We start from the raw sequence: 18,410 nt of genomic DNA, 5'->3' as shown, positions 1-18,410 counted from the left end.
AGTTGTGATATGATGACAGTGGCCCGATTGGCCTGATGATTATGTGATCCCTGTAAATTTATGCCAAGTGGCCCAGTGTATATATGTCATTGTGTTCTAATGTGTTTTATGGATAATACAAAAGCTATTGTTACATAACCTTGTGGTGAGTTTCTTTTGTGGTGTGCCTAGTGTGTCATTGCTGTGTGACTGCATTGCGCAAACGCTTTACACATTGCCTCTGCGATAAGCCTGACTGCTCTGCCAGGCTACCAAGGGCGTGAGCAGGGGTTATCTTCAGGGTGCAACTCCCTTGCGCTGACTAGAGTGGTGGTTTCTGCCTGCCTCATGCGCATGCCCTAACCAACCAGAAATCCAATTTCTAACAACATGTGTAAATGGCTGTTGAATGAATGGTCAATGGTGCATGAATGGCAAATGGATAGTAAAGGGTGACTGGGTGAAAAATGATGAACAGTGAGCTTATGGTGAATATTGAATTGATGGTGAACTGCTATTTGGTAGGGAATGTTGGATGGGTGGAATGATTGTGTGGGTGGTGCTTAGTATCAGCATGAGAGTGATGCAAGAACACTGGCCGTAGCATGAGTGAATGCTTGGAAGATACAAGGTAACCGTGATCATTGCAGTCAATAAATTAGGGTGGTTCAAAAACACACAAAGATAGGCAGAGGGAGCACAGAGCTAGTAGGCAATGAAGAAAGTGGTCAACATTGTATGAGAAGAAAACAATAGGAACGCTAAGAAGTTAAAGGGGCGGAAAGTGGTGGAAAGCTGGCAAGCATCGCAAATAATGTGGTAAGAGAAGGGCAGAACTACGACGAGCTGAATTAAAATGAGTAGAAAAAGTTGAAGTGCCATAGTTCTGAGAGGGAGCTTTCTGCACATTCACATTTGAAAATGCTTTTTCCGAGGCCTTGCACCTGCTTATTGAAATGAGTGATACACAAATAACTGACTGTTTCAAAAATGAGAACATTTAAATGGCTAATTGAAAAAATGAAATACAAAGAAAACTGCATTATGCCATTGCATCATATTTTAATTTTCTAATCAAATAACCAATGATATGTAACTTCCATGAACAGTAAAATTAAATAGAAAAGATTACCTACGAAAGACCACCCAAAAATATTTTTGACATTGGAACATTCCTAGACACTAACCTTTTTACATTTTTCATATGCAAAGAAACCTATGTTATTTGCATGTCAGAACATGGTTGACAAAAATATCGCCTGGCATAAGTGTCCTGTCCAAAATATCGTTTACCAAATTGATTGTCCCTTCGAGTGTAATTTTAAGTTATTAACTTCAAAAGGTTGATGGTTTTGTAAACAACATGTAGGACACAATATTTTTGTCAGATGAAATTTAGTTCACGATATTCTGGTACCTTATCCTTATGTTACCTTTTGACATGCCAGGGTGCAGATTTACCATTGCTTTGAGCAGACACTAGCGCGACGCAAAGCAGCAGCAGGGATTCGCTGTCCAGCGCAAAAGGTGATTGCCACTAGAAAGGGGGCTTTTTCACAGCGCTAAATCAGCTATGCCATCTTTTACCTCAATGGGCAAATTATAGTGGCTAACCATGGCAAACACCCATAAATGTTTATGCAAGGCCTAGGCCTTCATTTACAACATTTTGGCGCAAGGTAGCGCCGCAAGGCTTTTTGCTTCGCTGCCCTGCTTCAAAAGAAAAGGGAAAGTATGCCCTGTTTCTAAGATATGGTGCATTCCTGTCCTCCTTCACAGCGCTGGCGCACTCATGACTGACATCCACCAACGCAGGCACACGTGCACAATGGTGCAAGTGTGCCTGTGCTGAATTTGGGTTATGTTTGTGCTGGAGGCTAGACCACAAAAACAGCCAGTGCACCTGCCCTGGGGAGGCGCAGGGTTTTGACGCATTTCCAGATGTACACTGTAAATCTGAGAATATGTCGAAACCATCGGCATTGAGTGGGAACATCCACCGCAACCCTATGGCATGCCTTTCCCACGCAGTGTGAAGCAACACTGCGGTGTGCACTGCGTTGCCTTACACCACAGCTACAAGGCCATGAAAAACCAAGCAGGGCCCAGTGCAACGCTGGAACATTAAAAAAGTGACATTCTGGCAGCGCATTGGGTTTGTAAATAAGCCCCCTAATCGACTAAGGTAGCCTGACCAGACTTTGCATCAAAATCTAATGCATAGTCTAAGCAGGCACATTCAAAGGGGAATGCAGTGATTTACCTCCAAAGCTGAAGCACTGCCGCACAGTGCACATCCTATGCGCCTGCCCCTTCCCCATATTTTTATAGATAACATTTCGAACTAGAAGGTTATGTTCTCAGTAGAAATTACAGGCTTTACAACACAAAAGCACCTCTGCACCATGATGCAAGGCTTTGAAGGAAGTAAAAGACCCTGCGTGTGTGCTGGCTCAGGAAATGACACCAGCAACAGGTCATCTAGGTAGACATGGCTCTGTACTGTGCATTCCCCTTAGTGCAACACATATCTGGGTACTGTGCCGTGTTGCTCGAAACTCTGTGCACATCTGGGTCTACCTGTCAAGCTACTATGGTTAATCTTGCATTTATTCCCAATTCCTGTTCAGTCTAGGGGAACACATCATGGTTTTTGGTGAACTCTTATTCGCTGTCTACTCAGTAAGCATCACTGTCCTTGAATCAATGGGGAAATATTTTGACTTTGATAAAAGTAATTCCACAGTATTGCTCAGAATTGCAAATATTTATGTAGAATTCTAGAGATACTTGTATGTTTGGTGACAACTTCAAGTTTTATGGTATTTTGATGAATCCCCAGAAAATAGTTTTCATAAAACAAGAAATCATAAGGTAAGACCCACAGAGGAAATCCAAGTAGGAAGGAGGCATTCGAATTCCCCAAAAAATACATTTGGTGCTATATTGGCGCTAGATGTACGACCAGATGAAGTGAAGGTAGAATGTCATGGGGTGCTCACATTACTGGGTTGAAGTCAACTTTGGTTAGAATTCTCACTCAAATGAGATATTGGCATTTTGGTAAATAAAATACAAAAAACAATCAAAATCAGTAACAGCTTTCAAGAACTAACAGTAAAGCTTATTGCGTCTCGAAAGATGTGGATCCGATGAGATCTCCTGTTCACTGACCATGACATCAAAAGGAATTCAATTCAAGCTGCCTACTGAGGCATTCAGAATGCGGCATGGTTTTTCAAGAAAAGAGAAGCATTCACATACACACTAACACATGTCAGAGTCAGTAGTTTCACACAATTTAGGGAATGATGTAAATACATTCTCTGAAGTCTGATGCCTGCGCTTTCTTTCCCGTAGAAAGCAGACATGTCATCTCCCATGCTGTGCTGTATTTTTTTCTAGAAATGCATGCTTCCAGTGTAAGGGAATGCAATCGGCAATGCAGGAGACATGCACATTGTTCCATTGCAAAGGCCCTCTGATGGCCGCCACTTGCCACAAAAAAGTAATTTTGAGTCTAAGACACAAACAAAATGCTGAGCATTGAACCCACAGTTAAGTACTGAATTGCGTGCGTGCACGTCTATATGATCCTTTCAGCATAACCTTGTGTGCTCTGTTTTTGCTGTTGAATAGGGATGGCATTGGGCACAATAAGTCACAGTCTGCCGTCAAGCTACATATTTTCGTGGATCTATGATTATAGGTTAACAAAACATGAACGTACTGTGGACACTAAAATTAATATGGAATACACATATTATCCAGTGTTTGGCTCCTGTTCCAGCATTGGGGAGAAGACCCAGGAATCAAAACAGAGGCACGAGAGTTCACATTTCTAGGCACTGCTAGCAGTGATAATTTAGGCCATAGGGTACATGGTAAGGTGCCGCCAGCTCAAATCTTTTAAATAACATTGCTGCAGATAGAGTAGTATAAATATTATTAGACCATCATAACTTTTCACCCGGGGGGCAATAATATCGAAGAATAGGAGGACGGAGTTTGCAGAGATGGATGTGGATTCTAGCGGTTTAATGCATTAGTTTAATATTTTAGCCACTAGTTCTGGCCCCATAGCCGTGAGAAGGGAAGAGCACACAATGGAATAAATAAGGCAGTTAGTTGGAATAATGTGGACCCAAGGAAGAACCGTATGAATTGGACGTTTCCAACATGTAAATTAAGATGAGACATTTTGGTCTTTGTGTGCTGAAACGGCTATCTAAAAAATAATATTGCATACGTGAGGTGGACTTCCAGCAAAATAATTTCTTTGATCTTAAAATTAAGAGTACATTCAGTTCTGTAGTTGCCGAGCTACAGAATAGCCCGTGTAAAGCAGCAATCCAAATAAGAAAACTGCACAGCTGCCAGGCCAGATCAAAATGCCCAGAAGTGTTGGCACTGTAAACGAAAGTCATTTCTCGGCCTTAACCCCTCACCCCACTTTGCATTTTCACCAAGCCCCGCCCAATAATGCCCTTTTAATCCTGTACTTTTAAAACTGAAAGCAATTCTGCAAAGCGCAAATTTGTTCTGTCAATAAAACGAGTCTTGTTCTTTCTTCTTTTCCACAAAATCATGCTGAGCTTTTTTTCTTGGCTGAGAAAGCATTAGCTAGAGTCCAGCGTGGCTTCTCCAGCTGCCTTCTTTTCGGAAAGAACATTGTTTATTCCCAATCCGTGCAAAATCCATGTAAATTATTTAGCAGTTTCTATTTTTCCCTCCAGAAGAAAGCAAAAGACTTCCATCACAGCACCACCTGGTGGCGGTATGGAGTTTTACACATTTGGGCCCTCACATTGCTCCAACTGCATTCGTAAAACCCCACTTTTATGCAGGAACCAGAGCTGCAGAAACTCCTCTGGCATGGCGTGGAAGCCGGTGTCGGGCAGCCTATTGTCATAATAATGATGACTGATCGTCTTCCCAAGCAAGTCATTAGAGAAAGGCCAGAAGCCATAAATCGTTACTTCCTCACAGAGGCCCAGGGCGGAACTAACAAGGAAGAGCCCTGTGGAGAGGCGCTTCCCGTGGACCCCCCTGCTCTTCCATAACTTGCTAACGCTGCTCAAGAAGTCCGGGTTGGCAAACAACACTGACTGGTTGGCACTGACATCTGCCAGGCTGTAGTAGACCCGCAGGGAGGGCTCAGTGCCGCCCTTCATGGAGAATGCTGGCATGTAGACGTGGCTGTGCTTGTAGACTCGGACGCTGTTCACAAAGGCCTTCCTGGACCACAGCAGGTTTTGGAACCTAAAAAAAACAACAGAATCGTCATCACATGTTCACCAAATACAGGTTTTGCAGAGTTTAGCTATTGACGATTTCTTAGTATTAAGATCAGCGACTGCAGGGCACTGATTCACATATTCGAGCACACTGTCAAACAAGCATTTGCAATGCAATAGGTGTCGCATTTGCGAGAGTTTAATCTATTGGTATTGCAAATGACAACGCCTCCTATTTATCTGTTTTGATCATTAACACATAAATAAAAGACATTGTGAACAGGTTAACATATTGCACAGCTTTATGTGAACTGCAGTCACCGGAAAACAAATGGAACGCACAAAGCTCTCTATTTAGTGTTGTAACAGGCAAAAGATTTGTCGAATTGTTATAGGGATGGCTCTTTGGACGACTTAGGACAAATGATAGACCTCTCCACTATAGCAAATTTCGCAAGAAGCCACTTGAATTGCACAATGTCTCCCACCATATTTTGCAAAGCATGTGCTAAGTTTCATAAACACATGGGGCCTCATTTATGAAAAGTGACGCATCGCTGCGTGAAAACAGCGATGCGTCACTTTTCACTGCGCACTCCTTACGACATTCCTGATGCGTCATATTTAATGTATGACGCATCATGTCGCAAGGAGTTACAGATACGTCAGTATTTCTGACGTATCTGTAAGCGCAAAAGTGACGCATTGCTGGAGTGCGTCACAAAAGTGACGCAACTCCAGCAATGCGTCCTTTCACATGGGGAAATCCCCATGTGAAAGGGCTTGCGTCAGTCTTACGCCTGCTGTTAGGCAGGCGCAAGATTTTGACGCAACAGCGTCCTAAAAGTGACGCAGTGAAATCTCATAGATTTCACTGCGTCACTATTACGAGGCTTTTTGCGGGGGAACGCCCCCTCTGCATACATTATACCTGACGCAGGTATAATGTGGCGCAGGGGGTTTAAAAAGTGACGCATCTGCCTAGATGCGTCACTTTTTAAATATGGCGCAACGAGGCGCATTTTTTACACCGCTAGTGCGTCACAAAAAGTGACGCACCGGCGGTGCAAAACTGACGCAAGGTCTTCATAAATAAGGCCCATACTTTGCACAGTGCATGAAGCATAGTAATAGGAAGTGCATATTTTCTTACATTTATCTACAGCTTGGTTATATGCTTTTTACTGTTATTCATTTCTGGACAAGCACAATAAGCATACATCAAATACAGTAAAATATACAGTTTAAGCTTATATCGGAAGGTAAACCATGGGAGCCTACACTCCATCTTTAAACCCATCTCTAATATACTTATTACAGTTAAGTAATACAATACGTGATGTCTCTAGAAATGACATAGCTTTTTTAACTGCACTATTACAGTTGAGGTTTGACATCATAATGCGTACTGCTAGCAGCCAATGTGAAAGGGAAGTCACAGTGCATAATTACTGCAGTTTAAACAAGGAAAGCAAGATCTGTTTTTTCCTTTTTATGATATGTATTTCTAAAATGAATAATTGATCAGTAGAAAAGAGATATTTATCTCAACTTTTTTATTTTTTTCCATGCTGTAGGTTATTATCCGAAAGGTAGAATCTCTGCATACTTCTGCACAACAAAGTCACAGCATTTATTGATCGATTTAGCATTAAACAAATTCTAATATTGTTTGCAAAAATTACTAACTGCTTTTTGGTGTGTACAGTTTCTACTTCTATTTCTTATATCTGCTGGGAACACGAAATAGTAAGTTAAAAATATTTGAGCAGTTTGTAGTAAAGGTGGTGTGACCATGTATTAGAAGAATAAAATCTCCCTTGCTGTCCATTAAAAGAATATTGCAAGACTCTTTAGAGTTCCTGGCCTTATAAAGTAATGTTGCCTATAGCCTCATTCCTCTGTATGGTCCTGGAATTCATTGGTGGCTTGCATTATACTTATAATGTACGAGATAGATTACTTTATCTCATATATATTAGTAAACATGTCCCAACTTTAAGAATATAATTTCAGTGAACTGTGGATGCCATGTCCACCCTATGCAAGCTATTTATAGCTTTAGGTATTTTATCAATACCTATGAGCTTTAAACCAATACCATTTTTAGGTTCTGCTTTATGAACGCTGCATGCAGTATTCTACCAAATCCTTTTAAAAACTCATGAATTGGCAACTCGGTTGAATCATGTAAAATGAATAGCTTCATTATTGGTGAAGCTGCCAGTCTCACGCTTCAGGAATTGGAGTTTAGCTTCTGTGCCATGTTCTTCAGCTGACTCTTGCCTTATTACCCCAGGTCCCTCCTGTCCTCATCCCATTCCTTAACTAAGTGGAGATTACTATCTCCACGACAGAAAAAAAGAAAAGGAGCTTGCTGGGATACCCAACCCACTCCCTCCCACTGGGAATACATAAGCGGTACCAACCCAGGATGCAACCTGTTGTCTTTTTTTCTGTCTTCCGACAGATTGGGATGTGTTTGGACATATCTGATGGATTCTTCACTGGACGTCTCGTCGGGGCTGCTGGGCTGTCCTTGCCGTCCTCTTTCGCGTTCTCCTTGCCTGCCGGGCTGGCCAGGAGCCGCGTTGCTTGCTGATCGGCCCTTTGCGGCTGGGGCGCTGTTCCTCCCGGGCTCTTCCGGGTTGCTGTGCGCGTCTTCCTGTGGTTTGGCTGGTCTGGAGGACGCGCTCCTGCGGCTATTTGTCGGGTCCTGGGGCTCTGCTGGGCGATGCTCCTGGGCCCCCTGCCTGGCGTTTGATGTCCTGCCGGCCTCCTCTTCTTCCTGCTGTCCCTGCTGATCGGTTGGGTCAATGCAGGGGCGGGCCTTGCTGTGGCCTCGGAGGCTGTTTTCGGCGGGCTTCTCCACCCGGCGCTGATATCCTGGTGCACGACTGGGCTGGCTATTAGGGGGCAGTGGGCTTGTGGTGCGCCCTTCCTGCCTCCTTGGTGAGTACCGCGTAGTGGTCCCCTTTTTTTCTCCTTGCTGTTTTGGGTCTATGCTGGCTGGTTCTCCTTCTGGGTGCTGCCTGGATGTGGGGCAGAGACTCCTGGAGATGAGACTCCTGGAGATGCCGGCTGTTTTAAATTGTTAGATGTGCATAAGAAGGGAGAAAGGGTCTTGACTGGACTGTCTTTGCCTTCCGCCACAAGCTCAAGGTTGGAAAGGTACAAGTTGACACTCATTGCTGTGCTTAGAGGCTTTGTGGGGGGCACAACATTTATTGGAATGTTCCAATAGTTGGGAACGGTCGCAATCCGCATAAGTCAAAAATCTTTATCAATGGGAGTATGCGGGAGAGGTTTGCTCCCACCTTCATCCTTCTGAGGTCACTAAAATGAGTAGCTTCGAGCTGGGTAGCAATAAGGCCCTGTTATCAGGCTAGGAGATCCTGGCACATTTTGTCAGAGGCTGCTAGACACCACTTATATCAGTCATTCACATAAGGGGGCCGAACTAACACAATTTGCGCAAAATGAATTCATGACTCTTGCACATGGGCAGGATCAGTGTGGTATATGAACTGTTTGGACTGTGCTGTTAGTCCTCTCAAAAATTTCAATTGCATTATGAATGAATGAGGCCCCATCCACTGAGGGGAGGGTAGAGGAACAGATAAGGGTAGAGCAAGTTTAGAGACCATGTAGGTACTACGCCCTTGGAGTAGTCTGATCTGTTCAGAATGGTTGAATTTGGATATTCGTACACGATAGCCACAGTTGTTGCTTAATTAGCTCATTCAACTACCAAACAGCAACAAAGACAATAGTCCCGGCTGGCTACAGCTCCTAGGTGAAAGGATGAGTCACCACATGGGTAGAACTTGTCGGGTCCTCATTGTAGGGTACATGTAGGACCTTTTTATAAAGTTTTCTTCAGAACGGTATATATGATATATATTTGGTTTGCACTGGGCAGGGGCCCTAACATTACGCATGAAGTAACGTGGTGGGCAGTTGCGCATGAAGTGTCACGGTGTGCATTCATGCATGAGGTGACGCAGTGTGTATTCACGCATGAAGTGACGCGGTGTGCATTCACGCATGAGGTTACGCTGTGTGCAGTTACACATGAGTTTTCGTTTGTGCAGTTGAACAGGAGGTTTCGCTTTTGTGCAGTTACACAGGGGGTAACTGTGTGCAGTTACACTTGATGGATGCTAGGTGCAGTTAGACAGGAGATATTAATGTCTGCAGTACACAGGAGGTATCGCTGGGTACAGCTACCATGGGAGACACTGTAGTTACACTTGGACGCAAATACATTAGAACACAGGGGCCAGCAGGCGGGGAAGATTGCGGCACTAGGAAGCGCAGGCTTGTTAACCTATACTTTGGTGGATCGAAAGGTTCACAGGAGCTTGAACTAAGGACCGACGGATTTAACTTTGCCCACATGAACTTAAGTTGTACCACAACATCACCATTTTCTTAGACTAAGGGCCATTGGCATTATGGTGAGGCATGAGCAAGTTGCACAAACCTGGGCCCCTGCAGTAGCCTCTCATATCCCTCCACTACAACAGGCACTGAGTAAGTCAAGATCATCGGGGACTATTGCCTTTAGATTTAACCGTTTGTTTTATTTCTGTTGCCGTTACATTGGATACATATTGGCACGTTATGGCCATATAGGGCTGTCTTAGCAGGAGCGCCTGCGATTGTTTTGGCTGGCTTACTTTTAGGGTCTGGATGTGGGCAGGGAAAAACAACAGCCTATAATGCAGCAGCAGGGGTTGACATGCAGTGGAGGGCCCCTGTCTCGGTGCTCTAGTAATCTTTCTACCTGAGACGGTATTTAGTTAGTGGTTATTCAGGTACTAAGGTACTAAGATCTCAGGCAGTTTTAAATGCCAGAAAGTACGTAGTGAGGAAGTAAAAGTGTCCTAAGTTACACAACATGATATATACACCTGGATAGGGTGCTGGTTAAAAGCTGCCTTGGGTCCAACGGGTGCCCAAACGGGGCGACTTGGTTACTCTGCACGGTGTATTAAAAGGGATGTTGGCTAGGAGGTCTCAAACCAGCGTTATACGCATGATGGAGACAATTAGTGACATGTCTAAGAGGGAAACCTTGTGTAAACGGGATGGTATGCCAAGGGAGATAGCTTTGTCTGCTCACACAGGCAGGCGATTTCCGCAGGGGCTTGCTAAGCTTGCAGTCAGGAAGTGGTCTTGTCCAACTAATGTGATAAGGTTAAGGGTTGCAAGTAGGCACTAAGAGATGGATCATCGAGACCATCCAGGACAGACAAATACACCCGCCCGATAGCCAGGGCGCCAGGTATTTGCGGAAGGCCAGCTACTTTGTGGGTTGCAGTGCAAAAAGCTGAGGGGAACATGGGGTCAGAGCATAATTTGGCTACAAGAATGGAAGGATTGTTTTGGTATTCCCACTGCTCAAGAAGGGGCAAGTATTCATTCATGTGGTTCCCCTGTTACATGGCAAGTACACAAGGACACCCGTGCTTATGTCACATATCCCATGGCAGAATAGTCACCAAAGGGGGGGAAGGACCATTGACATGCCTTGATAGCCACCCACATTAACTGGAGCCTGTAGGGGAGATAAATGTTAAAGACACAGACGGGGGTGTGCTGGGCCCAAAACCCTTCACCAAAGCTGCGAGGGGCATCAGGCTGTCAGGTGTCTTTGAGGGACGGGCAAGGGCATTAAAGGGCTGTAGTGGGTGACACAGCATTTACAGGGACACAGAAGGGTCCCAGCGGATCCACCAAAGGGACTACAGCGTAACATATGACACATAATCTTGTAGTCCAACATCATTACTGGCATAAGTATCAAGTGTCACCGGTGGATAGCAGGGACCGGGCATCTGTGACCAGTCGAAGGTTCAGCAAGCAGGATAAGATGCGTAAGTTGTCACTGCACGAAAGGGTGAAGTGTCTAATATCATGCACATACACTTATTCCCTCAACCTTGTTGTGACACCATTACTATGTTCACCAGGGATAAATCGGAAAGAACTATGAAATTGTCTGGTCCATGTGGCGAAATAATACACCCTAGGAGAAGACCACACAGTGCAAATTAGCAACCAGTGGAGGACAGGTAAACTTCAGTGGTCAGAAATCAACCCTGGCTCCTGTGGAAGGGAGCGCGACAGGGGAGGCGATGGAGCCTGCGTGCAGGAGGTTCTTCTGCGCTGTGCGTAAATTCACTGGGCAGAGGAGACTTGGCTTCATTAGACTTGGGTGCTACACGCCGAATTCACATGGTGTTTTGAGGACGATGGGGTACATCTGTCCAGGATAAGCATGGACCTGTTCTTCCTGGATAGGGTAGAGGCCCTAAAAATAGCAGGATGAAAGGAGGAATCCCGGCCTTGGTGGGGGACCCTAGCAGCGACGGTCACCACACCCAGGGCTGTGGCGGACTTACAGGGCGATCCAGAGGCAGAAAGGTACTCAGGGGTACCCTCTTCAGGAGCACAAAGGGTGCTGAGGCCTACTATCACCAGGAAGTCTGTGCGGTGGACCCTGGGGTGCGAAGGCGCCCCATATGTCCTACGGGCGGTTGGAAACCTGTACAACCGGGTGTCTCTTGAACGCTCCGTCCCTCGTAGGGGGAGAGCGTGAGTAAGAGGGTGGACCGATAGTTCATCGGAAGTGGGAGTGGCTATCCCCTCACCACAACCGTTAAGCACCGATTGGCTAAGGCCATGATGCAAGTTGGCCCATCGGGTGGTCGTCCGTGAGGGGCGGCTTGCCTTTGCATCGCCTGTAAGATAACCCACCATGTTGGCATATTTGTATGCTAATAAACGTGCAGCAATTTTCTCCACCAAAAATTTGTCTTGTCTGCTTATTTATGCTACATGTATGTTGCTGCGGGAAGGCTGGTGAGTGTCGCTGATATTGGCACTATGCGGGCTGACCGACACGTCCCCACAGGGGACCCTCATAAGAGAGCGCCCCCCTTAATGCCACAAGATGGCACACTGGGCAGCCTAGTGTTCCGAGACCCCTTTAGGATCCAGCTCGTCACTTTCGGACGGGGTGGGGGGCGGGGATAGGTATAAATTCCTCCCCCGCCCACCTGGCGGCCTCTTTGTCCCCTCACCCTGATGCCGTTTCCCTCCCTACAGCTAAAACCGGCGTATTCAAGGTGGGGGGAAATATGTTCTAATCTTTTTATTTGTGTTGCAGGCGGAGTTACAGGGTGATCCAGAGGTGGAAAGGTACTCAGGGGTACCCTCTTCAGGAGCACAAAGGGTGCTGAGGCCTACTATCCCCAGGAAGTCTGTGTGGTGGACCCTGGGGTGCGACGGCACCCCGTATGTCCTACGGGTGGTTGACAACCTGTACAACCGGGGGTCGCTTGAACGCTCCGCCCCTCGTAGGGGCGGGGGGGCGTGATTAAGAGGGTGGACCGATGGTACACCGGAAGTGGGAGTGGCTACCCCCTCACCACAACCGCTAAGCACTGATTGGCTAAGGCCACGAAGCAAGTTGACCCATCAGGTGGTAGGCCGCGAGGGGCGGCTTGCCTTTGCATCGCCTGTAAGATAACCCAACATGTTGGCATATTTGTATGCCAATAAACCTGCAGCAATTTTCTCCACCAAAAATGTGTCTGCTTATTTATGCTACATGTATGTTGCTGCGGGAGGGCTGGTGAGTGTGGCCGATATTGGCACTATTCCGCTGGGCTGCTTCCCCGCTTATGCCCTCACCTGCGTCTCCTCTGGCCATTCCTTCTTCTTTGCACTTGTTCTTATCAGTAGGCGAGGTTGTGGCATGTGGCTAGAGTTGCCGACTTTCGAGCCTGTGACTGAAGGTTTGGGCTTGGCATCCGCTCCTCATCCTATGATTCCAAACAAGATCCCGTCCTTGTGTACTGTGACTATTGTATGTGTCATATGAAAATGTTATATAATGCTGAGATACGTGACCCTTTGAAGTGGCTTCATTTGCAGTGACAAATGCTACTAGTTATGATTTGGCAGGTTTGGGGCATGGGCTTTTTGGAGGGGACAGCGCTGCGGCCTACGTTCCTGTGAATTTGATGCACGCACTTGTGGTTTCGCTACCTGATGCAGAGTCTCTGTTCATTTTTGCCTGGGTTATCTGGATTCTATTGGCTTCTGCTTTCCGTGGGATTCCCTTGCAGCTCTGGGTGGTGTCTCTTCCCCATGCCCTCTTAGGGTGTTTGGGTTGCTGCCTGCTTGGCCTTCTGGTCGCCGCCGCAATGTACGCCTGGGCCTTTGGGTGGTGTCGGGGTTTGAGCCCGAGGCCTCCTGCTTGCGTTTCCTGTGCCCTATGGCACTAGGCTCCACTGGTCTCACTGGGCCTTGCCGTCTGGGTTCCTTGCTTCTTTCTGGTGCTGTTGGATCCAGTCGTCTTCGGGTCCCTCCCAGTGCTGGTGGATCCCTGTCTTTGCTGGCACCTGTTCCTACGTGCTGGCCCTCTGTACTTTGCTGGTTGCATGTGGCGGTGCTTGCTGTCTCTGTCCTGGGCCCTTGAATTCTCCTGGTTCTCTGCCTCTGCTGCACCCTGCTCCCGGGGTCCTGGCGGTCCTTCCGCTTCTTCAGCTGCCTGTGACGTTGCTCCCCTGCCTTCTCTGTCCTGTCTTGGGCCATGATTTCTCCTGGGTCATTGCCCCTTTTTGGGGGTTCTGTCGGGGGGGGGGGGGGGGGAAGAAGGGGTGTCCTTCGGGGCTTCCTCTGTGGGTTGTGTGTTACCTAGCCTTTTGGCTTTTCGCTTGCTCGGGGCTTATTGCTGGTTGGCGTCTGGGCTGGAGTCGGTCCCTGTGGATCTCCCGTTGGCCTGTCCCCTTGGTGCATGCTGCCTGGCGGCTTCTTGCTTGCATGTTGCTTGTTGCAACACCGGGCGCACTTAGCTCCCAGAATCACATAGAGACATAGAACTACTGCAACAACCATGTGGTACGGCCCCACTGGTGCTTCAAACTTTCTATAGTGAGCGCCCCTGGGGCGTCACGGCTCTCTGGAGGGGTAAAACCGACAGACCACATGTGAATTACCCTGGTAGGCAGCGGTGAGTACCCCAACGCAACGAGCCTGTGGCCCGGGCACAATAATGGCAACAAATAAGGGGGGACTCAGTCCACACCAGCCCAATATAGATACATGTGTGTGGCTGAAAACACAGGAGGGAGGAATGCCATGCCCTGGCCCAGAGCAAGAGGAAGAAGAGGATTCCCTTGAGACAAAGCTAAGTGGAGGTTTAGAATGCTAAACCTTACAGTGTCAAAGTTACATACAACAGAAACATATGAAAGTTAAAAATTCATTTATTTTGAATAAATTAAAACACACAATAGGGCAAACTAATCTAAATCCCTAAGAATAAAACACAATAAAACAATTCACTCAATAATGACCCGCACTATCGAGAACAGACAAAGATGGGTACAACATAAAAATTGTTGGTTACAACTTGTACATTCTTGCTCCGTGGTTTAACAACCAGTGTTGTACTGCTACGACATCGGCATATCAAATCTGGTTATGGAGACTTGAATTGTACGGTAAGTAGCGTTGACGCGTTTCGGTGGGTTCTCTTATTGGTTACCACCTTTATCAACACAAGATTTATTCTGTCCTCACCAGGGAGTGTTAACAATCGCCCTGAAATAGATATCGTACAAATAATATACGTAAGACTAATGCAATAAACATTTTGTATAATGGCTAAATTGTACAATTTCCACCAAAAGAAACATGCACATAGGCTAGATCAAAATACATAAATCATATGATTTTGAAGGTTAAGTAAACAATTGTACAGTTTTTTGTCTCCATATTTCCCTCCTAATCAAGCAATAAGTTTCCTATAGTTATCCCATGGTCCCTTTCTTACATATGATATTACTACTGACCCTTATGACTCATATACTTGACTTTAAATTCTGTAACATTACTTTTGGAATTGAGATGTGGACATAACAGTAGTATACAGAATACAATTTCTTAATAGAGTTGACATCATTTTAGTTGCTCAAAGTCTGCTTATTGTTTAAGGGGGTAAAGGGGGACACAAATAACATTGTTAACATATAGAAAAAAGTCCCTATGATCTGGGATTCTGACAGTTGGCGCATGGTTATTCATGGACCGTTAAAGACATAAATGGAAAGGGAGAGCAGCCTTCATACTATCTATTTGGTGGAACACCCAGAATTCAAAGGGAGAAAGTTTTGACGGTTAAAGGAAGTCACCTTACCCTGAGTTGAAAGATCGACTTATATAAGTCTTCTGAGTAAAACTTCTTGAAACCAGAAAGCAGTATTACTTGGGCCTTCTATAGTATCTGCTACTAGTGGGTTGTCCTGTTGAACCAGGATTACTAGATTAGTATCATTGACAGTTAAGTGTGGTTGTCTCATTCTATTATTCAAAGGATAGATGCCTACCTGTTATACCTATTTAAGTTTGAAAAAGTTCCCCTTGGTTCGCCGTTCCAGGTTTGTTGGCGAAATGTAAAAGATAGATTTTGTTCGATTTATTTAAAGGCTAGGCCAGGGTTGCCTGTAAGTAAAAGAAGGGGAAGGGGGGAAAAACGCCTGGGTTTTAGTTTACAACGTCTTATGTTAACCGATTGGCGCACAAACATCAATAAGGTAAAGAGTATACCATTTGGAGTGTTCATGAAGTCCCAGTTAGGGTGGCTTGATTTTAGAGTTAGTCCCTTCTGGTCTGTTTCTCCCTCTTGGCTATTTCAGTAATTGTCTTTGTTTAGGAAAAGAAAGAAGAAGACAATGGTCAGGGTACTATCCTGGTGTATTTTGATAGACTGGTATATGAAAAACTGGGGCGAAATTAATGCTCACCTACTCGAATGGCACGGGATTCCAATGTCCATCTGGTAGTCTATCCTGGCCTTTGTTAAAATACCTGCAATTAGTTTAAGAAAGGCAACACTATATGAATATCTAGAAGGGTGTCCTGCTGTATGCATTCTCTAACTGTTCTATTGAATTCCTAATGGAGCAAAGCTTTGCCGTGCGCTCACCTATTCCTTATGGAAATGTTCCGCTGTCTGTGGGGGTCCGCCTTGCATGCAAGGTCAGCTCGGGCAGTTCTCTGTTAAGAACCCATGGTCGAATTGTGATTGGTTTTGGACTAAGTTCTATCAACCAATCCTGTGATGGGGATTACAATCCTTATATGTAAATTGATATCTCACGAATACCCATCACGTATTGGTTAATATTAACCAATCGGGACGCGCTTGGTATTGGCAGGCTAGTTTCCTTTCTGGTCCGCACCTCTTTTATCGCTGATACTAGCGGGGCGTTTCTTTTACCAGTATTGGGTATTTTGAGATTTATATATGTTTGGCCGAACGCGTCTATGAGCGCGTTTGTTTATAAGTGAAGAGGAGTGTTGGCTTTCAACCCTGTCCCTGTGGCGTGAAATTAAAATTAAAATACACTATTTTGGCTGCAGTAGACAAGGCATGGCTGCATCGCATTGCCTTTTAAATTCTCTTACGGTATTTTATGAATATTATTCGGGTCGGGCATTTTGGTAAATATGTATGTTTGCTCCTGGGCCCATGGGATTGAAATGAACCTGATCAGTTCCCGTATTTGGAATAATTTTTTCGGTTGTCGCTGTCTGGGTGAAAAAACATGGTCATGGATGTGAATCCTGATTTAAGCACTTGTGCCTATCAATTTGTGAACTATTACGGGAGGATAACGGGGAAAAAAGGATCCCAATTTATTTCAGGATAAAGTGAGAGGAAAGAAGAGTCTCTACAGTGACAAATTCCGGTAATTACTATTAGGCATTTTGTCCAATTTTCCCTACTGTTTACCCTTTATAAGTGGTATTTAGATGGCAGAGGTACCAATGTGCCTATTACTTATAGGTATTTTGTCCAATCTTCCCTACTGTTTAGCCCTTTATAAATGGTATTTAGATGACAGAAGTACCACTGTTCCCTAGTCTTTCTAATTTTGTCAATGTCTCCTCCTCTTCAGGTGATTCTAATTTTTTCCAGAATAAACTATCTTAGATCGTCACAAGAATGGTTATGGGTTTGAAAATGTTCAGTTAATGGGGCATTCAGTTTTTTGGTCCGTATTGCTGACTTGTGCTCAAGCACTCTGCTCCGCAACTCCCTACTGGTTTCTCCAACATACCCCAAGTTACAGGGGCATAGGAGTAAGTAGATAACGTTTTGACTTCGACAGTTGTTGAAGGTGGAAGGGGTAAGTTTCTTGCCATTATACTCCAGATTTTTTGCAGTGATGCAGTGGGGACATATGGAGCATGTCCCACATTTATAGTTGCCTGATGCAATACCCCCAGTGAGGGTTTGTTGGGTTTCCTTAACTGGTTTGTAGGTATGGACCAGGCTATTCCTGATTGTCTTATTTCTACGAAAGGAAAAGAGAGGTTTATTTAACTGTTTGTCTGTGTTGAAATTGAGAATTTTCCAGTTCCTGTTTATGATATTTTTGATTTGATTGCTAATATGTGAGTATTGTGACACGAAAACTATTCTATCTAGAGTTGCATCCTGTCTGTTATTTTGTTTATTCTGGTCTAACAGGCTTTCTCTGTCGTAAAATCGGGCGCGTTTTAGTGCTTTTTTGATGAGTTTATTCGGATATCCCTAGCTTTTAGTTTGTTTTTGGTATTTTCGGCGTGTTTGTAAAAGTCCTCTAAATTCGAACAATTTCGCCTCAATCTGAGGAATTTGCCGAAGGGCACATTATCTTTCTGGGTTCTAGGATGGTTGCTGGAAAATGGAGGAGTGTGTTTTTATCTGTGGGCGTCGAGTATAGTTCCACTTTGAGATGACCACCCTCCTCCTTAATGTTAATGTCCAGGAATGAGACTCTTTCATTGCTATAATGTGCAGTGAACCTTAAATTTGAGTCACCCATATTCAGCCATTCCAAAAAGGAGTCCAAATCACTGCTAGCACCGCTCCAGATAAAAATGATATCATCTATGTAGCGGTGCCAGCAGGATATGTTCTCGTAAAAGGGAGCTATATCGTTGAATATGTGGTGTTCATCAAAATTGCCAACGTAGAGGCATGCCAGACTGGGGGCACATGTGGCCCCCATGCTGGTCCCCTTTACTTGGAGATAAAGCTCATCTTTGAATAAGATTTTTTTTTCTTAAGTATGAAATAAAGGCATGACATGATGAAATTACTGTTGCCCCCTCCTAACTCTACTG

At 45.1% G+C, this 18,410-nt stretch overlaps 1 protein-coding gene across 1 annotated transcript in view; it reads right to left on the bottom strand.

Moving 5' to 3' along the window:
• Positions 1-1,021: 1,021 nt before the first annotated feature.
• The window catches only part of ST8SIA1 (ST8 alpha-N-acetyl-neuraminide alpha-2,8-sialyltransferase 1), a 554,515-nt gene continuing 537,126 nt past the window's right edge, over positions 1,022-18,410 (bottom strand). The window contains exon 5 of the mRNA XM_086920406.1: positions 1,022-5,241. Coding sequence (XP_086776532.1) covers positions 4,767-5,241 — 475 coding nt within the window. The 3' untranslated portion in view covers positions 1,022-4,766. The remainder of the gene's footprint in view (positions 5,242-18,410) is intronic.

This window comes from Lissotriton vulgaris, chromosome 1_1 (genome assembly GCF_964263255.1).
Source record: "Lissotriton vulgaris chromosome 1_1, aLisVul1.2, whole genome shotgun sequence".
NCBI lineage: Eukaryota > Metazoa > Chordata > Amphibia > Caudata > Salamandridae > Lissotriton > Lissotriton vulgaris.
This window is presented reverse-complemented; position numbering and strand designations above follow the sequence as displayed.